We start from the raw sequence: 15268 nt of genomic DNA, 5'->3' as shown, positions 1-15268 counted from the left end.
CCAGTTTGTGGCATTTTGCCAGGGCGGGCGGAAATGTTGAAGGTGTTTTGTGGGCTTGTGTAAGTGTCCTGACATCTCTGTCTGGCTACAGCACAGACAGGGGTAAAAGAGAAGGGATTTCTTCCCCCGCTCCCTTGCTAAGTGCAAGGATTTGATTCTACCCTCCATAGAATATGCCTGGCAGCTGGGAGTGACTTTAGATTTAGTTCTGGTCTGTCCATTTGCCTTGATTTGCAATCCTGCAAAGCTATAATGAATTCTAAATGGCAACCTGCATTACATTTTCAGGTTTATCTCTGGAATGGAGCAGAGTTGGGAGCATCTGGAATGTCCTGCCTTCACTCTGGAAGGGAGGGTGAAGGGGGATGATTCCTGGGATCCTGCTATTCTCCAAACAAGGCTGGGTAACCATGATGGTTATTTCCCAAGGTCTGGTTCTTAGAGACTTGGCTGGTTATATGATATTGCCTTCCTTCTCATTTCCAAGTGATATAAAGTGACATATCTTTCAATGCTTGCTTATGGAAGCTTAATGGTTTCTACAAATTTCAAGTCTCTTACTCAGTCACCTATATTTAGATTTAGGCAGGAAACATAGACATACTAAAATGCTTGCAAATCCACTCCGGGATTTACAAGTATGTAAGTGGGTGCAGTGCAGACATACAACCTGTAATAATAATAGATTTCAATCGCAGGAAAGCAGATTCTGCTTAATCATTATTTCAAAAGCAGCTGGACAGTAGAATAAATTATCCAGACAGGGGGCAGACATTTTTTCTTGGAGAGCCAGGGTGGCGCAGTGGTCAGAGTGCAGCACTGCAGGCTACTTCAGCTAACTACTAGCTGTAGTTCAGCAGTTCAAATCTCACCACCGGCTCAAATTTGACTCAGCCTTCCATCCTTCCGAGGTGGAAGCAAAAAACCCAAACATTTCAGGAAAAAACAATGGACCAGCATTAGAGCTGTTGCGGGCAAATTGCGCAATCTGGTGGCGGCTACCGGAACAGTCACCTATCACACTGGTAGGAAGCTACCACTGACTCAGACAACGCTTTCTGCATCTCTAAAAAGAAAATCCAATATTGATTTAAAGGAATGCCTACCTTTGCTGCGAAACATTATACAACTTCTGCCACTGATGCAACATATGTCTACAGGTCACTAAAGCCTCTTCTGGTCCTCTATGTATTAATTCCAGTTTTACTTTTGTGAAGAGTAAGCTGCAATAAAAGATACGCACATATAAATTTATTCTATTTCTATTTCTATTTATTTAGATTTGTATGCCGCCCCTCTCCGCAGACTCGGGGCGGCTCACAACAAAGTGAAAAAAACAATTTACAACAAATCTAAATTTCTAATAGCAAACAATATTTAGTTGTACACATAAATACAACATGATAAACATGATTTCCATTTGTAGAGAGATAATGGCTACAGTTTGACATCCAAACGTAAACCATTTCCTTCCCCCAGCCTCTAGAAGCACTCTGCAGGCCTCCCAAACCCTCAAAAAATGGGTGAAAAATTGGCCTATTTTTTGCAAAAAAATGGGGCATGCAGAGGGTTTGGGAGGCTTGCAGAGTGCTCCTGGGGCCAGGAAAGACAAAAACTTTTTTTTTCTTACTTACCTCTTTGAAATCTTGGTGTGCATTATATTCCAAAAATTATGGCAGCACACATATATTTTATGCAAAGCTTTGTCCTTTTGTTGGCAATGTATAATTAGTGGTCCAGCTGGTGAATAAAACCCAGAAGCACATTCTCATGTGTTAGGCTTAGTAGTTTCCCCATACTCACCCCACTTCTTGGCATAGTACAATGCAGCGTCAGCATAAAACTTAACAAGAGTTTCATGGAAAGGAGAGTTATGGTTGTGTGAATGTCAAATAAGGTCTTGAACTGAACTTTATTCTATCTGCTGAAATACAGAGCTTGCAGCAAGATATATGACAAGAAGTGGAATTTAATCCTTAGAGCCATTAAGAAAAATCACAGCAGAGTTTTGTTTAAAACCCAAAGCCTGTTGGGGCCTGTTTGCATACTGTGCAATTAGCAATGGATCCTGAGAAGTCAGAGACAGTGGAGGCGCGGTACAAGCAACCTGTGTTCCTGACACCTGAGATTGACAGCGAAGAGGGCATGGTATCAGAGACTGAAGAGCAACCAAGGTCTTCTGCACCTCCTGAGATGAGTGACTCAGGAGAAGAGGAGGAGCCTCTTCTTGATGCTAGGATTCACAGGGCCTATAGGAGGCAAGAGTGGTTACTCGGGAGTAACACTGCTGGCTACTGGACTATGCCCTCAGGTTATTTAAGGAGTCATGCGACGCTTAGGTGAAGAGGACAACATAGTTTGTTTCAGAATCTTGTTGCAGCTCTTGTCTCCAGCTTGTGTTTGAAAAGAACCACATTCTTTTCTGCATTTATTAGCTCTGGGCTTCCAGCCAACTTCTGTAAGTCTATGATCATAGTTCCCTCTAAGCTGAGCAGTGAGCAATCGCTCACTTAAAAATCATCATCAACTCAGAATTTTCCAAACCTGCCCAGAAGCTGAGAGGGAAAGAGTGAGAGGGAAGGAGAGAGAGAGGAAGAGAGAGAAACAGATAGAAAAAAGAGAGGAAGGAAAAGAGAAAGAAAAAGAATGGGAGTAAGGAAGAGAGAAAGAAAATCAAAATCTAGTTTGAAACTAGCTCAACTATTTAAGTGGCATTTTGATATTGATAGAGTTGCCCTATTATGAGCTCACTGCTATAGACACACAGTACAGTATTTTATTTTGAAATTCTCTGAGGCAAAACAGGGTGGGTTTTTATTTGTTTGGTGGTTTGTTTGTTTGTTTGTTTATTATTTCTGTGCCGCCCAGTCCCGAAGGGACTGCCGCTCAGACACTATACTTTTCCGCCCCCCCCCCAAAAAAATTAGAGGGAATACTGTCTATGATATTGTACTTTGCTACAATCTAGTAATTTTGTGTTTACCTATTCTTGGGATTCTGGCCAGCTGCTAAGATATTATAACCGGCATGATGAAACCTTTATTAGATTTTACTCTCTTTTTAAAAAGACTCAGATTTGCATTTTATTTTGTTATAAGCTGCCCTGAGTCCCAATGGGATTGGGCAGCACAGAGGTTTGTTTGTATGTATGTATGTATGTATGTATGTATGTATGTATGTATGTATGTATGTATGTATAAACAAGCAAGCTAGCTAGCTTGCAAGCAAGCAAGCAAGCAAGCAAGCAAACCTAATAAAAATTCTCCCATTTCTTACTAGAACTATGCCAGGAATACTTGAAAAGCAGCATCCTTCACAGAATTTCAGTGCTCAAAGGTTCAAGGATTCCTATCCTCATTCCCATCCCAGTATTCAATGGAATAGTTGGCTGCTGGGAAAATAAAGGGTGGTATTCTTTTTCCTATTGGCTGCATGAAGCCAGCCATTTTTTTATTATGCCTGTTGAGAGGATTTCGGGAAACATAGGGATGTGAGGGAAGGAAAATAAGTTCTGGAATATATGTACCGTACATTTAAATGTGATGCAGGCAGGCCAAATGGAAACGATTGCACATGTTTGCCCACCTACCTCCAAGTCCCACAATCCATGCAGCTCTTGGGACAAAAAATTGCTCAATGTGAAGAAGAAAAGATAAACGAAAAGACTCCCTCAGGATAAACTTGACTCCTGCAACTTATTGTTTGTCTGTCTGTCTGTCTGTCTGTCTGTCTATCAAATCAATCAAACAATTATAGGATGGTAATTTGTATAACTAAAACATTAGAAAAATAATGATAAAAAGCAATGATAGAAGACAATAGAACAGTAGGACAGGGATGGTAGGCACAATGGTGCGCTTATGCAACCCCCCTTACAGACCTCTTAAAAAGGGGGAGAGGTCAATTGTAGATAATCTAGGGTTAAAGGTTTTGGGGTTAGGAGTAGAAACCACAGTCAGGTAATGTATTCCAGGCATTGATTACTCTATTGCTGAAGTCGTATTTTTTGCAGTCTAGTTTGGAGCGGTTTAAATTTAGTTTGAATCTGTTATGTGCTTGTGTGTTGTTGTGGTTGAAGGTGAAGTAGTCACTAACAGGAAGGACATTTTGGTATATGATTTTATGAACTATAGTTAAGTCAGAATGGAGACGGCAGAGTTGTAAGTGGTCTAATCGAAGAATATTGAGTCTGGCGGAGTAAGGTATTTTGTTGCGGGAAGAGGAGTGAAGGACTCTTCTTGTGAAATATTTCTCAATTGTGTTGATGTCATATATGCAATGTAGGTTCCATACAGGTGAGCTGTATTCTAGGATTGGTCTGACAAATATTTTGTAGCTCTGGTTAGCAGATCAGTATTACCAGAGAAGAAGCTGTGAAGGATTAGGTTAACAACTCTTAAGGGCTTTTTGGCAATGTTGTTACAGTGGGCTCATTGGATATGAGTACTCCAAGGTACTTTTCAATTATTATTATCCAATTATAAATTATAAATAAATTATAAATTATAAATAAATTATAAATTATAATTATCAATTATCCAAGGTACTACATATCATTGGATAGGAGTACTCCTTGTAGTTTCCTTAGTAAGAATACAAATAGGTTAGCATTGGCTTCTTTCAGGATACACTTCCTAATCTAGCATATAGCGCTGGGATTCTTCAGAGTTTCCCATTCAAGTACCAACCAAGTTCAACCCCGCTTACCTCTTTAAAGATCAGTCAAGTTTAGCTCTATGCTGCCACCTGCTGTACCAGAACAATAAATGGTGCAATTGCTTGAACAATTCTAATGCTGATTCATGGGCCAGTTAGTTATTCTCTTTTTCTACACAGTTTATCTTGCAAAGTTCTTATGAAGATAAATAGAGATAAAATACGATAGCACAAAAAGATATGATCATCCCATTTCTCCACTGTCCTCCAGAATGCTGGATGAATAATTCAGAACCCACTGCAGGAGACTTCAACATTGTTTTCTTAAGTACAAGCAGGCAGGCAGTATAACTGAGAATTAATGTTTTAAAGTCTGTACACAAAGAATAGATTATTTGTCATAGCCTCCCAAAATGCTTCACTGTATTTGTCTTTTGTAAACAATAAAATACTTTTTCCCCCCTATCTGACGTTATATCACCAAAGGAAACTTCTGAGCAAAGTTTTTTTTAGTCCACTGACAGGAGTCATCATGGTCAGATCAATTTCTTCATGACCTCTTAAGTGAGCCTTATGTCTAAAATCTGAAGGTAGAGGCTGGGATTTGGAGCACTGTAAGATAGTAGCAGACATGAACATTGTACTTTCTCTGCAGTTTCACTGATAGACTATGTTGAGGAACTTGGGGGGAAATGATAGCTATTGTTTGCGTTAAGGGAACCAGATTCAAAGAAGCCACTTAAGTGAATAAGAAGCTACAGCAGGGTTAAGAGGATCTGGGTGCGACTCTTATTCAGAGGTGATATTCAGGTCACTTGACATGCAAGAACTGTGCCACTTCTAGATCAACTCCGCATTTACACAACCACATAATGCATTGCCTTTGGACAGCAAAGCCATGGAGCTTTGTTCTCCATGATTGGTTCTGCAACCCAACAAGACTAACACAGACTTCAGAGGATAATCAGAACTGCAGGAAAAAACAATTACTGCCAACCTGCCTCCCATTGAGGACCTCTATACTGCATGAGTCAAAAAGAGGGCAGTGAAAATATTTACAGATCCCTCATATCCTGAACATAAATAGTTTTAATTCCTATCCTCAAAACATTACTAAAACAGCAAGACAACTAGATGCAAGAACAGTTTTCCCCAAAATGCCATCATTCTGCTAAACAAATAATTCCCTCCGCTGTCAAACTATTCATTAAGGCTGCATTACTATTACTATTAGTCTTCTCATCATTCCTATCACCCATCTCCTCCCTTACAGACTGTCTGACTGTAACTTTTTGCTTGTATCCTTATGATTTATATTAATATTGTTTCCTGATTGCTTATTGGAACCTTATGACAATCATTAAGAGTTGTACTTTATGATTCTTGTTAAATGTATTTTTTTCTTTTATGTACACTAAGAGCATGGGCACCAAGACAAATTCCTTGTGTGTCCAATCACACTTGGCCAATAAAGAATTCTATTATATTCCATTCCATTCCACTCCACTCTATTCTACTCTACTCCTTTTCACCTGTTTTGGCACATTCAGGGATTGCAATCAGAGAAAGATAAAAGCTTCAGGATATTTGTAGCTAAGCGTTGAAATGAGGAGTTCTTGATATTCATTGAGCTTGATTGTTTTCTGCAGACTTTTCACTATAGCAATAGCACTTAGACTTATATACCGCTTCACAGTGCTTCACAGCCCTCTCTAACCAGTTTACAGAATTAGGCTATTGCCCCCAGCAATCTAGGTCCTCATTTTACCGCCCTTGGCAGGATGGAAGCCTGAGTCAACCTTGAGCCTGGTGAGACTCGAACTGCCAACCTGCTGGCAACCGGTGATCAACAGAAGTAGCTTGCAGTCCTGCACTCTAACCACCGTGCTACTTCGGCTCATGGATACTAGGCAATATCATCAGTGCTAGTCAGTGATGATGTTAGCTAGGGTGAGTAAGGAAACATCTTTAAGAAAACAGCCAAGCTCAGAGAGAAACATCTGTATATGTGGAAATTCTCACTTCTGTTTAATTATTAAAGATACAAGAGACCTGATTTATGGCATACGGCATAGAATCACCCTGCTGCAATCCCCTTCTAAGTACATTTTCAGCAAGCAAAATTAAAAGGCACACCGTTCTTCTTTCAACCTATTCAAAATAATATTGACTGTCAGCTTTGACAGAGGTTTCTTGGAGGGCAAGTTGGCCTCAAAGAGTGGAGCTGAAACTGATTTTCTGCTTAATTGGGAATTTTGGGAAGTTCTCCACAGCCTTTTAGTTTTCTTTAAATGTGTATACTAGACATGAAGTCACATTAAACTTTCAAAAACTTTGTTTTTGTCTAGTTTTTAATGCCCCAGAAAACACTCCTTTACTTCATATATATCCTGACGAAGTGAACAAGGAGGCCCTTGTGGGCACAGAGCAATATCATTCAGAAGGAAACTGCAAAGCTGGGGGCTGGTTTTCCATTCCTCCTGAATTATAAAGGCAACTTGCCATATGCCAGAGTGGAAATCTGGATCTAGTCTTCAAAGATCAATGAGGGAGCAGAACACCTTCTGAAGGGAGAAAACCCAGTGGATTTACATTATGAATCATTCATATTTTAACATGGTTGCAACGCCTTGGTCTCTTCAGCCTTGAAAGACGGCGTTTAAGGGGTGACTTGATCGAAGTGTATAAAATCATGCATGGGATAGAAAAGGTGGATAGAGAAAATTATTTTCTCTATCACACAATACTAGGACGAGGGGGCACTCCCTAAAGCGCATAGGTAAGAAAGTGAGGACAAATAAAGGGAAATATTTCTTCACCCAGAGGGTCCTTGGTTTATGGAATTCACTTCCAGAAGAGGTCGTGACAGCTGTCAGCCTGGATAGCTTCAAGACGGAATTAGACAGATTCATGGATGTCAAGTGTATCGGTGGTTATTGAAACGGATGTCCATGTGCCGCCTTTATTTTGGTTGAGGCAGGCAGGATTCCCTTGAGTACCATTTGTTGGGGGTCAAGGGAAAGGGAGGGTTTTGCCTTCTCTTTCTGCTCAAAATCCCCATGGACATTTGGTGGGCCACTGTGTGACACAGAATGCTGGACTCGATGGGCTTTGGTCTGATTCAGCATGATTCTTATGTTCTTATGTTCTAACATTTTGGTTTCCTATTCAAGTGGGATTTATATTTATTATTATTTATTAAATTTATGTGTCGCCCAACTCCCAAAGGACTCTGGGCCGCTTAACAACAGAATAAAATATTAAAAACATCTTAAGCATTAAAACAATTAAAACCCATATATATCACCCCATGGCCAGATCTCACCCATTACAACCAGGAACTCAACGGATTCACACTTGCCAGAAAAGCCAGGTCTTAATTGTTTTTGGAAGGCCAATAGAATGGGGGCACTCCAGAGGTAAATGGTTCCAGAGATTTGAGGCAGTCACAGAGAAGGCCGTCCCCCATGGGCCTGCCAGCATTATAACGAAATTTTGAGCATATTCTCTATTCTCAAAAATCCTCCTGTTCCCAATTCAACTTAGGCCATTTACTCCTAATAGGGCTCTTCTTTCTAGTGTGTAGAAGTTCAGTGTTGGAAACAGTAAAAAAATGGAATCTGTAAAAGGGTGGAGAAAGCTAAACATAGCCAATTCATAAATTGTATTTTCTAAGGGTAGTGTCTCCACTTTTTGAGGTAGCGTTCCAGAAATTTTTTGATCCAGGATATGCCTTCATTAAATATTAAAATATTAAATATTAAACAACTTTTTGTTTAAAAATGCCTTTTTCTTGGTATGTATGTTAGATAGTGATGCCTAATAGATAATTTATAAATTTATAAATGTTTAAAAATTCAAAATATTCTGGGTAATAAACCATTTTCTCTATATTTCTTTATTCTTTTCATTTATTCATTAGACTTATTTGCTACCCATCTTGCCTCTAGGCAACTCAGCAATTTACGAATCTTAACATTAATTTTTCTAATCAGCATAATTTTACATTTAGATAGTCTCATCTCCCCCCCCCCCTTGTCATTCTCTCTCGCATTCTCTCTCTCTCTCTCATCTTTAAAAACTTCTTTAAAATTTCATGTAATCTAAGCGGGCAGATCAAATTGCCACAAAGTAGCTTTGTTTATTATTCTTGTGTTAAATTCATGATTATGATTGCTGGAGATAAGAAATGTAGAAAGCCCCCACCCCCAAGAGAGAGTCGAAAGCAAACAAAAGGCTTAAGGTTTTTGAAACCAAGGCAGTACGGTAATTTAAATGGTAGGGGGTTGTTCAGTTGCTAACCCACACAGCCAGTAAGCCTTGCTTCCAGATCCCTGCATCATGTTATCCATCTTGTCTTGTAGTACTTATAATTTTATCAAGATTACTCTGATTTAATCACAAGCTTTCGATAGAAAAATTCTGCTTATAAAAAAACCTAGTCTTCTAAAATTGCAAGCAAGTTTCAAAAAGTATTTCAACTATATAAAATATAATCTAAAACTTCTATGCCACTTAGGAGATGAGTCAATTTAAGTAGAATAGAATAGAATAGAATAGAATAGAATAGAATTTTATTGGCCAAGTGTGATTGGACACACAAGGAACTCGTCTTGGTGCATATGCTCTCAACGTACACAACACAAAATATACATTTGTCAAGAATCATGTGGTACAACACTTAATGATTGTCATAGGGGTCAAATAAGCAATGAAGAAGCAATATTAATAAAAATCTTAGGATATACGCAACAAGTTATAGTCATACAGTCAACATGGGAGGAAATGGGTGATAGGAATGATGAGAAAAACTAGTAGAATAGAAGTGCAGATTTAGTAGAAAGTCTGACAGTGTTGAGGGAATTATTTGTTTAGTAGAGTAATGGCGTTCGGGAAAAAACTGTTCTTGTGTCTAGTTGTCTTGGTGTGCAGTGCTCTGTAGCGACGTTTTGAGGGTAGGAGTTGAAACAATTTGTGTCCAGGATGTGAGGGGTCAGTAAATATTTTACCCGCCCTCTTTTTGACTCGTGTAGTATACAGGTCCTCAATGGAAGGCAGATTGGCAGCAATTGTTTTTTCTGCAATTCTGATTATCCTCTGAAGTCTGTGTCGGTCCTGTTGGGTTGCAGCACCAAACCAGACAGTTATAGATGTGCAGATGACAGACTCAATGATTCCTCTATAGAACTGAATCAGCAGCTCCTTGGGCAGTTTGAGCTTCCTGAGCTGGCGCAGAAAGAGCATTCTTTGTTGTGCTTTTTCGATGATGTTTTTGATGTTAGGTGACCATTTTAGGTCTTGAGATATGATAGAACCTAGAAATTTGAAGGTCTCTACTGTTGATACTGTGTTGTCTAGTATTGTGAGAGGTGGAAGGGTGGAAGGGTTTCTCTTAAAGTCTACCACCATTTCTACGGTTTTGAGTGTGTTCAGTTCTAGATTGTTCTGGTCACACCACAAGGATAGTTGTTCAACTTCCCGTCTGTATGCAGATTCATCATTGTCTCGAATGAGTCCGATCACTGTTGTATCATCTGCAAACTTCAGTAGTTTAACAGATGGATCGTATGAGATGCAGTCATTAGTGTAAAGAGAGAAGAGAAGTGGTGAGAGTACACAGCCTTGGGGGCACCTGTGCTAATTGTACATATATCTGATGTGATTTTTCCTAGCTTCACCTGCTACTTCCTGTCTGTTAGGAAGCTTGTGATCCACTTACAAGTGTGTTCAGGTACCGCTAGCTGATTTAGTTTGGTTAAGAGAATGTCCGGTACGATGGTATTGAATGCTGAATTGAAGTCCACAAAGAGGACCCTGGCGTAGGTCATTGGAGATTCAAGATGTTGAAGGATGTAGTGTAGAGCCATATTAACAGCATCATCTGTTGATCTATTTGCTCGGTATGCAAATTGCAGGGGGTCTAACAGTGGATCCGTGATGGCTTTCAAATGGAACATCACTAGCCTTTCAAAGGTTTTCATAACTATGTGGAATTCGTAACTTCAACATTCATCAAACCTTTATTTTCTTCCTGTTCTGCCTTCCAATTATTTCTGTACAGAAGATTCTGTAAACATGGTTTTTGCATGTTTGGTTAGTCCCCTTAAATATTTTTGACCACAATTTTAATTTATTTTATGGCTAACCTAACTTACATTACATAGTTCCTAATAAAATTATTTGGAAAAAAATTCAATAGCTGGAACATAGAAACATAGAAACATAGAAGTCTGACGGCAGAAAAAGACCTCATGGTCCATCTAGTCTGCCCTTATACTATTTTCTGTATTTTATCTTAGGATGGATATATGTTTATCCCAGGCATGTTTAAATTCAGTTACTGTGGATTTATCTACCACGTCTGCTGGAAGTTTGTTCCAAGGATCTACTACTCTTTCAGTAAAATAATATTTTCTCATGTTGCTTTTGATCTTTCCCCCAACTAACTTCAGATTGTGTCCCCTTGTTATTGTGTTCACTTTCCTATTAAAAACACTTCCCTCCTGAACCTTATTTAACCCTTTAATATATTTAAATGTTTCGATCATGTCCCCCCTTTTCCTTCTGTCCTCCAGACTATACAGATTGAGTTCATTCAGTCTTTCCTGATACGTTTTATGCTTAAGACCTTCCACCATTCTTGTAGCCTGTCTTTGGACCCGTTCAATTTTGTCAATATCTTTTTGTAGGTGAGGTCTCCAGAACTGAACACAGTATTCCAAATGCGGTCTCACCAGCATTCTATATAGCGGGATCATAATCTCCCTCTTCCTGCTTGTTATACCTCTAGCTATGCAGCCAAGCATCCTACTTGCTTTCCCTACCGCCTGACTGCACTGTTCACCCATTTTGAGACTGTCAGAAATCATTACCCCTAAATCCTTTTCTTTTGAAGTATTTGCTAACACAGAACTGCCAATACAATACTCAGATTGAGGATTCCTTTTCCCCAAGTGCATTATTTTACATTTGGAAACATTAAACTGCAGTTTCCATTGCTTTGACCATTTATCTAGTAAAGCTAAATCATTTACCATATTACAGACCCCTCCAGGAATATTAACCCTATTGCACACTTTAGAGTCATCGGCAAATAGGCAAACTTTCCCTACCAAACCTTCCCCTATGTCACTCACAAACATATTAAAAAGAATAGGACCCATAACAGACCCTTGTGGCACACCGCTTGTAACCTGACTCTGCTCAGAATACTCGCCATTAACAATAACTCTCTGATGTCTATGCTTCAGCCAGCTGCAAATCCATTGAACTATCCAGGGATTAAGTCCAATCTTCACTAATTTATCTATCAGCTCTTTATGTGGAACCATATCAAAGGCTTTGCTGAAGTCCAGGTAGGCAATATCCACGGCACCACCTTCATCCAACACCTTTGTGACATAGTCGAAGAAATCAATGAGATTAGTCTGACATGATTTGCCTTCAGTAAAGCCATGCTGATTTGGGTCCAATAAGTTATTGTTTTTTAGGTGCTGATTTATCCTCTTTTTGAGTAGAGTCTCCATCATTTTAACTACAACTGATGTCAAGCTAACTGGCCTGTAGTTACCAGCTTCTTCTCTACTGCCCTTCTTGTGAATAGGCACAACACTGGCCATTCTCCAATCCTCAGGAACTTCTCCTGTTAACAAGGATTGGTTAAACAAATCAGTCAGGGGGGTAGTAATGACAGATCTGAGTTCTTTAAGAACTCTGGGGTGGATGCCATCTGGACCCATTGCCTTATTTATCTTTAATCGTTCAAGTTCTTCTAAGACATCGGCTTCTAAGATCACTGGAGCTGAATCCGTACAGCTGGAAGCAATGCTATATCCCTCTATAGTATTATTTTGTACGGTGTCTTTTGAGAAAACTGAACAGAAGTAGCTATTGAAATGGTCAGCGATCTCCTTATTCCCATTAATGCATGTACTATTCCCGGTACTAAGTTTCGTGATGCCACAGTTTTTCTTCTTCTTATCACTAATATATCTGAAGAAGGTTTTATCCCCCTTCTTTACAGATTTGGCAATTTCTTCCTCTTTTGAGGCTTTAGCAGCATATATTATCTGTTTCGCCTCCTTCTGTCTCATTTTATACACCTCCCTATCAGCTATACTTCCAGACTCTTTATACCTCCTATAGGCAGCCTTTTTTTCATTGACTATAGCCCTTACATCATTGCTAAACCATAGCGGTTTCTTCTTCCTTTTACCTTTAGTTATTTGTCTTACATACAGTCCAGTGGCTTTTAAGATGGCCTTTTTTAATACAGTCCACTGGGTGCTCGCTCCTGCCATTTTATCCCTCCCCTGCTAAATATGTTTTGTTCCAGCTATTGAATTTTTTTTCCAAATAATTTTATTAGGAACTGTAAGTACTCATGCATAAAGGATCCAGATTTGGGAAATATTGGGAATATCAATTTACTTAGCAGTTGAATTTATATATATAAAGTATGCAGTGCACTGTTGCCAGGTCAAGCAAAATATTCAAAGTATTTCTGGAGTTCATTTAAGTATTTAATATGAAAAAGATATATCTCCCTATTTCAAAAATAATGGATAAATATACATACTATGTTTACTACCAAGCCAAGAAAGGGCTTAGGAATTGAGAAATGTTTTCATAATTTAAATGTTTAAAAATATTTTAAGCTTGCGTATTTAGTACAGTGTTCCCTTGCTTTTCGCGGGGGATGCGTTCCAAGACCGCCCGCAAAAATCGAATTTCCGTGAAGTAGAGATGCGGAAGTAAATATACTATTTTTGGCTATGAACAGTATCACAAGCCTTCCCTTAACACTTTAAACCCATAAATTACAATTTCCCATTTCCTTAGCAACCATTCAGATTATTACTCATCATGTTTATTTATTAAAGTTATTTAAAAAATATTTATTAAAGGCAGACGAAAGGTTGGCGATGACATATGATGTCGTCGGGTGGGAAAAACCGTGGTATAGGGAAAAAAACCCGTGAAGTGTTTTTTAATTAATATTTTTGAAAAACCGTGGTATAGACTTTTCGCGAAGTTTGAACCAGCGAAAATCGAGGGAACACTGTACATCTATTCAGACAGATATTTAGACAACTGAAGCTAGTCTATTAGAAAAAAATATTACTGATTAAGTTAATTAAAAAATGAGCTAATATATCCTTCATTGTAAGTTTCTCAATTGTTCTTTGTTGGCAGCCAGAATCATTTCCCACACTTCTAAACACCATTATTTTAACAAAAGATGTACTGTGGTTTCTCTTTTTAAATATTTAATAATAATTAAATCAGTTTCTTATAGTTTCAATAATTTATATGTACTGGGTAATTTAGACAAAAAAGTGTTACTATTCATTATGAATGTTGTTAAGAAATTCATTACGAATGTTTATTAAATGATTTTCTCAATTTCTGGGGAGGGATATGAAATATAAAAGGACTGCAGTTTAGATCATGTAATTAATAAGGTAATCCTTCAAGCTGAACACAACTCTTGGTGATTTTAGGCTCATCTTCATGTAGGGCTCTGGGCACAAGGGCAGACGTCTGATCGTAACTCAGTTTGCACTCATTAATATTTTTCAGTTCTACTAATATGAATGGTCTCAATTGAAAAGCATCTAATGATGTTTTAGATTTGGTATGTCTAAACTTTAATTACACTTCTTTTCTATTGTGAAGTTTATCAAATCTTCAGGTTTTTAAAAAAATAATTATATGCAAATGAAGATATAATTTTTTTCCATACACAAAACCAAATAGAAAGTAATACAGTTAAAAGTGACTGAAAACCCCCCAAGAGATTATTTTGAAGAATAATTATATGTTGGCCAAATAGAGATAATGAAATCTGTTACCAGGTCTTAATACCTGTGTGATAATTGTTCCTAATTGTATAAATCCCACATGTGAAGTCCCATTACTCTAAAACTGATTTTGTGGTTACCCCACCCCATATTATTTAAAATGACATTTCAACAAAGTTAAGTTTTAAACTTGCCAGTGCATCAAATGTGTTAAATTTGAGCTATAATTGAAGTAAGTTTTTTTTATTTAGAAGTACAAGAAATATGAAATGGCCTGTAAACAGATAAAATAGATGATGTTCTGAATTTTAAGAATCTGAATATTTCCCCCTAATTTTTTATGTTAATAGTTCATATTAACATAAAAACATCCTCTGGAATCTTGATGGTCACTCAGCTGGGTAGTTTTCTTGCTGGTGTTTCATTACTAAACTAGATAACATCTTCAATGCTAGATGGGAGTGGAGTTTGGTCTGTTTATACATAGTGGCTTGCCATGTCTGTGTTGGTGGGATTATTGTTTTATTTTTTGTACTTCCTTGATTATCAACAACAAGCCTATTGCAAATAGAAAATCAGCACATCTAGATCTCTACAGATTGATATACTAAGATATGGGTTATGTTATCTATTACTTCCGGTATACTATTGCCAGATTTTTCCAGCTTTAAGAGATTCTTCAGAATTGTAGGTTTTATTCCACACAATTGGTAGTAATGGCTAGGTAACATTGAAAAAAAGGGCAGAAACAATTATACAATTTATTTTTTTAAAAAGGGCAGAAACAATTATATAAAACGGAAGTAAGA

General features: G+C 38.1%; 1 protein-coding gene across 2 annotated transcripts in view; it reads right to left on the bottom strand.

The window, feature by feature from the left end:
• The window catches only part of TTC7A (tetratricopeptide repeat domain 7A), a 215511-nt gene that overhangs the window by 86568 nt on the left and 113675 nt on the right, over positions 1 to 15268 (bottom strand). For both annotated transcript variants that reach the window (XM_070734576.1, XM_070734577.1), the window contains one exon: positions 1107 to 1223. In XM_070734576.1, coding sequence (XP_070590677.1) covers positions 1107 to 1223 — 117 coding nt within the window. The remainder of the gene's footprint in view (positions 1 to 1106; positions 1224 to 15268) is intronic.

Source organism: Erythrolamprus reginae, chromosome 1, assembly GCF_031021105.1.
Source record: "Erythrolamprus reginae isolate rEryReg1 chromosome 1, rEryReg1.hap1, whole genome shotgun sequence".
Taxonomy (NCBI): domain Eukaryota; kingdom Metazoa; phylum Chordata; class Lepidosauria; order Squamata; family Dipsadidae; genus Erythrolamprus; species Erythrolamprus reginae.
This window is presented reverse-complemented; position numbering and strand designations above follow the sequence as displayed.